The 9,437-nt window shown below is 47.9% G+C and overlaps 1 protein-coding gene across 1 annotated transcript in view; it reads left to right on the forward strand.

The window, feature by feature from the left end:
* Nucleotides 1-9,378, forward strand: part of LOC143121220 (cyclin-dependent kinase-like 1) — a 14,818-nt gene extending 5,440 nt beyond the window's left edge. The window contains exons 6-10 of the mRNA XM_076281602.1: nucleotides 268-468; nucleotides 1,177-1,259; nucleotides 7,057-7,113; nucleotides 7,455-7,607; nucleotides 8,297-9,378. Coding sequence (XP_076137717.1) covers nucleotides 268-468; nucleotides 1,177-1,259; nucleotides 7,057-7,113; nucleotides 7,455-7,607; nucleotides 8,297-8,398 — 596 coding nt within the window. The 3' untranslated portion in view covers nucleotides 8,399-9,378. The remainder of the gene's footprint in view (nucleotides 1-267; nucleotides 469-1,176; nucleotides 1,260-7,056; nucleotides 7,114-7,454; nucleotides 7,608-8,296) is intronic.
* Nucleotides 9,379-9,437: the final 59 nt, after the last annotated feature.

The following is a 9,437-nucleotide window of genomic DNA, read 5'->3' on the forward strand; positions in this document are numbered from 1 at the left end:
TATATGCCCCTCCCTCGTCCGTGCGTACGGTTTCAGTGTATTGTTACCATAAGCCTAACATGTACTCCATCCATCCACATCGCCGTGTAATCCTCTCTGTGCAATGCACATGAGTGTCGCTCAAATGACGCCCTTTGTTTGTGTCCAAGTGTGTGTGTGTGTGTGTGTGTGTGTGCAAGAATCTTCATCTGTCTGTCTGTCTGTGTGTTTGTGTGTGTGTGTGTGTGTGTGTATGTGCGTGTGTGTGTGCACGTGTGTGTGCACCAGCGGGGCCTGGGGATGACTACACGGACTACGTGGCAACACGCTGGTACCGCTCGCCAGAGCTGCTGGTTGGCGACACGCAGTACGGCCCGCCGGTGGACGTGTGGGCGCTGGGCTGCGTCTTCGCCGAGCTGCTCAACGGGAACCCGCTCTGGCCTGGGCGCTCCGACGTCGACCAGCTCTACCTCATCCGCCGCATGCTGGGTACGGTGGAGATCTCAACACAGTTTTACACGTGTGTGTTGGGCTTCAGCTTCAATGGAGCAATGTAGCATGTAGCAGGACTTCAGCTTGAATGGAGCAATGTAGCATGTAGCAGGACTTCAGCTTGAATGGAGCAATGTAGCATGTGTGATTGTCTTGAATGAAGGGAATGTAACATGTTGGGCCTCCTCAGCTTGAATGGGTTTGACATATTATAATTATATATATATTATGGTTAAAGGTACAATCTGAGCTTCTGGTGAAAGTTTATTGATTTGTTGCTCAAGTTCTAATATCCCACCCAAATTACTCCCCTCCCATCCATGCTCCTGTGTTAATTAGCTAGAATAGAGTATGGAAGGGGAGCACCTCCCATAGACTGTATAGGATTCTGGCCTGAAATGGGTCTGACAAATTAGACAGAAAATAATCTTGTTTAGAAGGGCTTCTCAACCTTCAGGTTGTGTAAAGCTGTGTAAGGTAATTTCTGTAATTGTAATGTAAAGATAAGGTGTCCAGTTTAAGCTATATCATTGCCTTGGTGCCATTTGTTGGATTTGGAACCGAATTTGAAGAGTTTTGCAGTTATGCACAGTTCAAGATACTAGCCACTCGTCAGTGCCTTCATGGCCGGTGATGTAATTTTTTCACTGAAAGTCTACAAGCAATCGAGTTAACCTTTGACCTCTGACCTTTTTACCCCTGTAGGTGACCTGATCCCCCGTCACCAGCAGGTGTTCCGCTCCAATGTTTTCTTCAGTGGAGTCAGCATCCCAGAGCCAGATACCATGGTAACGCATGCTGCACAACACCATAGAGCTGTATGCTTATGTGTGCATGTGTTTGTGTGTGTGTGTGTGTGTGTGTGTGTGTGTGTGTGTGTGTGTGTGTGTGTGTGCATGAGAGAGACAGAGAGAGAGAAAGAGAGAGAGAGTTTGGGCAGATCAGATGGCAGGGATTTAATTGACATTTGATGCTAACCCAAACAGTAGCTCATTTAAATGCCTTCTGTCTCAGTTTCAGCATGGAAAAAAATGGATGGACCACATGTCTAAAGTACAAATGTCTTTCAAGCAGAAAAGTTTCAGATTAATTAACATCTTTATTCTGTAAAGGTAGTCCATTTATGCATAGTCAAGCCTCCATTTCAGTATAAAAGATGCGACCTGTTGCCAATGGCAGCCATTAATTCTTTACATCTTTTGGTTGCCATTATACAGTTCTCATTATGAAGAATATTGGTCCCCGAAAGGTTGGGATGTCCCATTCAATTCATCATTACAATTTGTATTGTATTGCTTTTTTTTAAAATATATATTTTACATATATTTTTAGGCTTTTACCTTTATTCTGATAGGACAGTGAAGGAAGTGACAGGAAGTAGTATAAGTATACTATTTTGATCCCGTGAGGGAAATTTGGTCTCTGCATTTATTGGAACCTGAGTCCCTGTGGGCACAAGTGGGACCCCTGTTATGTCGCTAAAATAACAACTAGTCTCAACTTTTCAATGCATGAACTCACTCGTTTATTTCTCTGAAAACGAAAACCAAACACGCACACCTACGGTGGCCTTTCAGTGTCAGAATGTGCGACATAAAACAGGCATCCTGAATAACAGAACTAGAACTGTATGTATTACGTGAACACAGCATTTCCCCCCCCCCCTCCGAATGCTCAGACGTGGAAGGTAGCAACAAAGTCTTCGAAGTGCCCAGGGCGCGTACGAACCCTGACAGGGTGGGACTCAGGAACAAGGGGGACCGGCAGCGGGGCTGAAGCCGGAGCGGGGCACTGAGCAGCCGGAACAGCCTGGGCGAGAGGTGCCGCAATGGGATCCGGCACATGAGGGTCTGGCCCAGTTGCTGGGTTGCTCTGCTCCACTGGCCCAGTTGCTGGGTTGTTCTGCTCCACCCCTGCCAGGTGAGGGTGGTGATGAGGGGAGGGCACACTGTGCAGGCAGCTGGCGTGCCAACGGCAGCTGAAATGAAGCTGGGCCGAGCTGCCGACTGACCTGGTACGGAGCCGACCAGAATGATGACAGCTTGTTAGCTCCGTGGGGCTGACGGGCTCTGACCCAGTCTGACACTCCGATAGCAGGCCACTTAGCCTTGTGCTTCTCATCAAACCTCCGCTTCATGGAACTCTGTTGTCTCTTGACGTGAGACTTGACTGCTGCTGGGCATGGTCGTGGGCCCGCGGCCCTTGGTGGACGGAGTCTTGACAGGGGAAGCACAAGCTCTCTTTTCAGCATGAGTGCAGCAGGGGAGACCCCTGTTGTAGAGTGGGCAGTTGCTCTGTAGTGGAGAAGGGTCTGTGACAGTGCGGCCATCAGGGAGTATCCCTCAGACATGTGAGCACACAGTCCATTTTTCAGGGATTGGTTGAATCGTTCCACCCCCCCCGTTGGCTTGGTGATAGACAGAGGTTCGGATATGGGTAACATCCTTGTTGGCGAGGAAGGTGGTGAACTCCAAGGACAGGAACTGAGGACCATTGTGTGTGGTAATTGCACGAGGCAAGCCCCAGCGGGAAAACAGCTGGTCGAGGAAGTTGACCGCAGCAGCAGAGGTAACCGTACCCACGGGAGCCACCTCAGGCCACTTGGAATGCAGGTCGTAGACCACCACGAGGAACCTCTGATGGTGTGGCACATTGTACAGCTCACCACAGATATCAAGCTGCAAGTGGTCCCATGGTGCAGACGGCCAGTCTACTGGCTGTAGTGGAGTTGAAGCGGGTGGCCCAGTCTTCCCACTGGTGAGGCACGCTGCACAGGAGCGGATAAGTCCCTCCAGGTCACGGTCCATGGCAGGCCACCACACAACGTCACGGCACCTTTGTTTGGCTTTGACGATGCCGAGGGTGTCCTTGATGTGCCATTTGCAAGACACACCCTCTGAGGGCCACTGGGATGACAGCACAGAGGCCACGAGCGATGCAGGCCTCACCCCAGCATGACAGTTCATGCTTCACTCGATAGTATGGCTCCAGTTCTGGTGGGACGCGGGCAGGTCAACCATGTCTGATGTAGTCACGAAGCATGCTGAAGACGGGCTCGGCTGCTGAGGCGGACTCCAGGTCACGGAGGGAGACTGTGTCCTTCAATGGTGAGTGGACCAGGTGTACTTCCTCCTCCTCATCCTCTGGAGAGACAGCAGAGCACTGGGTGGCAGCAGGGCGGGATAGAAAATCTGCTACAACGTTAGTCTTGCCAGGCGTGAATCGTAACTGAAAGTCATACTGCTGCAGGCGGTCTGACCATCTGTGGAGGCGAAGGGGCCTGTGTCCTCCACCTGAAGTGGACATCAGGGCTGTCAGGGCCTGGTGGTCCGTCCGTAGGGTAAAAGACCGTCCATACAGGTACAAACGCTACCTCTCGCACGCCCAAATGCAGGCAAGGGCCTCCCTCTCACCCACTGAGTATTTCTGCTCGGTGGGGCTGAGCGCCCGGGAGGCGAATGCTACGAGGCTCTCCACGCCGTCATGGAGCTGTGACAGAGTGGCGCCCAGAGCCACAGCAGACGCATCACAGGTCACGAATGTGGGGCAGTCCAGCTGGAAGTGTGCCAGAATCGGAGACGTGGTGAAGAGACGCTTCAGTTCGTCGAAACCTGCCTGGCATTCAGAAGTCCAGGTCCAGGGAGTATCCTGTCTGAGCAGCATCCTCAGCAGGGCCGTGACGGAGGAGTACTGAGGCAGGAAACGCATGTAGTAGGCTGTCATCCCCAAGAACGAAGCCAGTTGTGAGGCTGTCATGGGGGTGGGGACCAGAGGCGAACAGAGTACACAGCTTCATTATTTGAATAAAGTACAGATACCCTTTGCTAAATTTTACTCAAGTACAAGTAAAAGTACAACAGTCAGATGTCTACTTAAGTAAAAGTACTGAAGTACTTGTTTTTAAATGTACTTGAGTATCAAGAGTACAAGAGCAGCCTACATTTTCTAAATATTGCATTACTACTGCCACAGTGCTTACATTTATGTACAGAAACATCCTATATGGAGTTATGAAAAATGTTAATGTCAATACCTTGGAGAATGTAAAAGGAGTTGAAAGTAAAATCAAGTCATTTTCATCTTTTTACCATGTTGCCAGGGATGGGCAGTATTTCTAATACATGATGTATTTAAAATATGTATTTCAAATACAAAATACTATTTTGTAATTGAAACACTTGAAGCAAAAACTATCATTAAATTGAAAATTGAAATAGTCTGGCGCGGTGGGGCCACGGGTTGGCACACTCCCGAGATTTTTCTTTTTTTTTAGAAGAAGTAACGGGTACTCACGGTTATGGATAGAAATGTAGCAGAGTAAAGAGTACAATATTTGTCTCTCAAATGTACTTGAGTAAAGTCATGAGTACTCCCCAAAAATGATACTCGAGTAAAGTACAGATCCCTCATAATTGTACTCAAGCACTGTACTCAAGTAAATGTACTCTGTTACTGTCCGGCTCTGGTGGGGACTGCGCTGATGATTGCCACGTTCGACTGGAGGGGGGAGATACCATCTGCCGACACACGGAACCCGACAAAATCAATGGCCGCTACAGAGAACGTACACTTCTCAGTGTTCAAGGTGACATGGTGGTGGCTGAGGGAGTCAAAAACCTGTTCCAGGCGGGCGTTGTGCGTGTCAACATCTGGCCCATGTACCACAATATCGTCCAAATAGGCCACGGTACCGGGGCAGCTGGCGAGGATTGTGGACATGATCTTCTGGAAACAGCTAGGCGCTGAACTGAGCCCAAAAGGCATCCTTGTATAGCGGTACAGGCCAGTATGGGTGATAAAAGCCGTCAGGTTCCGACTCTCTGGGTGCAGAGGGATTTGTAGGTAGCTCTGACGTAAGTCCAACTTAGAACCGTAGAAGTGAACCGGGAGCCATAGAAGTGGGTTGTAAGTTCTTCTGTCGTCGGGAGAGGGTACTTGTCAGGCACCACTGCCTTGTTGACCTGGCGAAGGTCGACGCAGGCTCTCAGTCCCCCTGACTTCTTCCTGGCGATGACGAGGTTGGACACCCACGGAGAGGCATCAATGGGTTCTATGATGCCATCAGCCTGGAGGCGTTGGAGCTCCTGTGTAACGCTGTCCCGCAGAGCCAGGGGAACACGTCGAAGGGGCTGGACCACGGGAGGCACGCTTTTGTCCAGGAGTGGTTTGTGTGTGAATGAGGTGAGGCACCCAAGGCCATTGAACAGTTCAGGCTGGCTTTGTTGCCAAGGGGAACCCACTTGTAGTATTTGTGTTCCGTTGTTGTCCTGTAGGGTAAAACCAAGGCTGAGAAAGAGGTCAAGGCCCATGATGTCCTCACCGCGGCGTGTAATGTGGAATGGGAAGCGGTCCACAGTTGTAGAGGTGTAACGAACTGGGAGGTAAAGTAGTGAAGTAGGCCGACAATGTCAATTTTGCTGCGGCCGTAGCCACAGAGAGTAGTGGATGGGGGCTGCAGCTGTCTGTTTGGGAAGAGTAGGTTACAGGTGTCAACATTCAGCAGTGACACCTTGGCCCCAGTGTCGAGGAGAAGAGGGACACAGCAGCCATCCAGGTATACAGGGCACCTGGAGAAGGTCCCTGGGTGGAGGCCTATGGTGCGCACTGGCACCACCGGGTCATGTGACTGTTCAGGGTAGTCAGCCGGAGCAGACCGGCACCATTTAGCAAAGTGGTTAGGTTTCTGACAGCATCTGCATGTCTGGCCCCTAGCAGGGCAGTCCTGAGCCCCATCATCAAGTGACAGTGTTGCATCTTTGAGTAGCAACTCCTCCTGGACTCTGGGATTAGACGTTTTTTCAATGAGCTGGTCTCGAATAAGTTCATCCCTCATGACGCCGAAATTACAGCGCTGTGCTAAGGCTTTTAAATCGGCTACAAACTGCCTAGCAGACTCACCAGGGCGCTGACATCTTTGTCTGAACTCCAGCCGCCGAAAAAGGATGTTCTGTGACTTTACTAAATGTCCAGTCAAAGCCGTAATAACAGCATTGTAATGTCCAGTCAAAGCCGTAATAACAGCATTATAATGTCCAGTCAAAGCCGTAATAACAGCATTGTAAGTGTCCAGAGTACCATCGAGCGTGTTGAAAATCCTGTTCCGCTCCCAGCAAGTGCAGTAAGATAGCACGCTTCCTCGCGCTAGTGGCATTATCCAATCCAATGGCTAAAAGATACAGTTCAAAAGACATTCTCCACTGATTCCAAGGAACGACAGGTTCGCCAGGGAGGGGAAGGAAATAGTCCGGAGGTGGCAGAGAGAAAGCGGGTGCATCAGCCATCCTTGTCGCCAATGTTATGTTGCTAAAATAACGACTAGTCTCAACTTTTCAATGCATGAACTCACTCGTTTATTTCTCTGAAAACAAAAACCAAACACGCACACCTACGGTGGCCTTTCAGTGTCAGAATGTGCGACATAAAACAGGCATCCTTAATAATAGAACTAGAACTGTATGTATTACGTGAACACAACAATCCCCCCCCCCCCCCGACAATTTCTATTATTCAATAGAACATTCTGTATAATTCTGAAGAGCAGCATGTAGTCAAGGAGGCTTATGAGGCTGTTTGTTTGGTCTGTAGGAGCCACTGGAGAAGAGGTTCCAGGGAGTGTCCCCTCAGGCCCTTACTGTTATGAAGGTGAGAACCCATTGGTGTGTGTGTGTGTGTGTGTGTGTGTGTGTGTGTGTGTGTGTGTGTGTGTGTGTGTGTGTGTGTGTGTGTGTGCACAAATGAAGAGACCACTGCACATTTTTCTGATGTCATCCTACGGATGCTGAGTGACATTCGAATGAGTTGACGGTCATATACAAACTTAAGAAACCACAGTAAATTGACGAAGGTGAGAAGAATCCATTGGTGTGTGTGTGTGTGTGTGTGTGTGTTTGTGTGTGTGTGTATGTGTATATAACGAGAGTTATAAAGATCAAATCAGTTTCATTTAATGAGTGAGTTGTGTGTGTGTGTGTGTGTGTGTGCAGTCCTGTCTGGTGATGGATCCGTCTCTGAGATTGTCCTGCGAGGAGCTGCTGGAGCTGCCCTACTTCCAGGAGGACGGGGCCGCACCTGTGGGGCGCGACAGCGAGAGGACAGGGAGACGCCACGAGAAGGGCTCCCGCCGCCGGGGACCAGGGGTACGACACCGCGACACTTACTGCTTGCTGCCTGTCCCATAGTTCTCTCCCACAACTTTCTTTCTTTTTTTCTTTCTTTCTTCATTTCTTCCTTTCTTTCTTTCTTTCTTTTCTTTCTTTCTATACGTACCTCTACCTCCAAAATGCACAAATACAATTGTAAAGTTACCTTATTAGGATTAAAGGTGCCTTAGGATTAAAGTAGGATTAGTATTAAAAACAACAGAGTAAACAGTATATTGTCCTTTGTAATACTCAGTGGCCTAATGTCACGTCACAGTAACTAACATAAGTATAAGTATAAAGTATAAGTATAAGAGTATATATACTCTTTTATATACTCCGTGAGGGAAATTTGGTCTCTGCATTTATCCCAATCCGTGAATTAGTGAAACACACTCAGCACACAGTGAACACACACTAATCCCGGCGCAGTGAGCTGCCTGCAACAACAACAGCGGCGCTCAAGGGCACTTCAAGGGCACTTCAGCCGTGCCTACTGGTCGGGGTTCGAACCAGCAACCCTCCGGTAACAAGTCCGAAGCGCTAACCAGTAGGCCACGGCTGCCCTAAAGTAGTAGTGAACATCTCCTTCAGCAAATTTCATAGTAGTGAACTTCTTCAGCAAATTTCTTTTTTCCTCTCTCGTTTTCTCTATTTTCACCTCTCTCTCTCTCTCTCTCTCTCAGCCCCAGTACCTGCCGCAGCTTGCTGGGAGTAACGTCTCGCCAGCACCCGAGCACAAGAAACAGGTGAAACCCAAATACGACCACCACCTACCCAACATCTAAACACAAGATGAAACAAGAGAGAGAGACTGAGAGAGAGAGAGAAAGGGATGAGAGAAGGATACTGTAAGAGACATTCTATGCTGTACAGCCTCGAGGAGAGAAAGTGAGGAGAGGAGTGTACATTTCAGTTGTTGGATGCGTGCGTTGGTGCTGTGAGTGCACTTATCTACTGACGTACAGGAGGATGGCCTAAAGTGGGGGCTTGTGTTGCATTACACTGTTGAGAGTTTACTGCTACACGAACATTAACAAGGCTGTAGTGTACGTAGAGGACCACTGTCCCTGCTGACAGGAGAATGGAAATAACATGAATGCAATAACTCACAATGTAGAAAATAACACATACCATAATAAAGAAAATAACATACAGGAAGGGTTTTTATGGAAGGGTTTTTATCAGCCAACAACTATGCCAGTCCTAAAGACAAATGGCACATCTTGCCTGTGTGTATTAGATATTTGTTATTACTGAATAAGTAGTTCAGGGTGCTTTGGTTCGATTTTCTGACTGAATTTGATGTTTAGCGTGTTTTGGTACCCTTTGCAACTAGTGTATGTGTTTGTATGATGTTGCAGTTTAAGACTTAGAACTATACACAGCATTTTGGTTCTATTCATGACTAGATGAACTGTGCAGAGCATTGTTGTACCACTTGTGACAGGCTAATTGTGTGTTTGGTTCTAGTTCAATTCTGCTGTATTTTTCAGGGGGTAGCATGACACAAAGCATAAATTAGCGGCAGTGGGCACCGGCATCTAATATGTATGAGGAGACAGACATTTATTATTAACAAAAGCAAAATGCACTTTCACTGAACAAAGCAAAAAGACAACTATTTTTTTGAAGAAAATAAATGTTTGGTTTTTTTTTTTTGTAAAAAAAATGGATTGGTCCAGGATTACAATGTAGTCACATCACATTCATAAAATAAAAGCTGAAATCATGCAAGATTGTCTTTTTTTACTGGTTAACAGCTCATTATTTTGTTCCCTGCATGTTACATACTATCACTTTAGTGGAGAGTCATAAAGTTACAAT

This window comes from Alosa pseudoharengus, unplaced genomic scaffold, assembly GCF_046254945.1.
Source record: "Alosa pseudoharengus isolate Yale_2024_CS ecotype anadromous, Long Island Sound unplaced genomic scaffold, YU_APseudo_1.1 YU_APseudo_1.1_scf_13, whole genome shotgun sequence".
NCBI lineage: Eukaryota > Metazoa > Chordata > Actinopteri > Clupeiformes > Clupeidae > Alosa > Alosa pseudoharengus.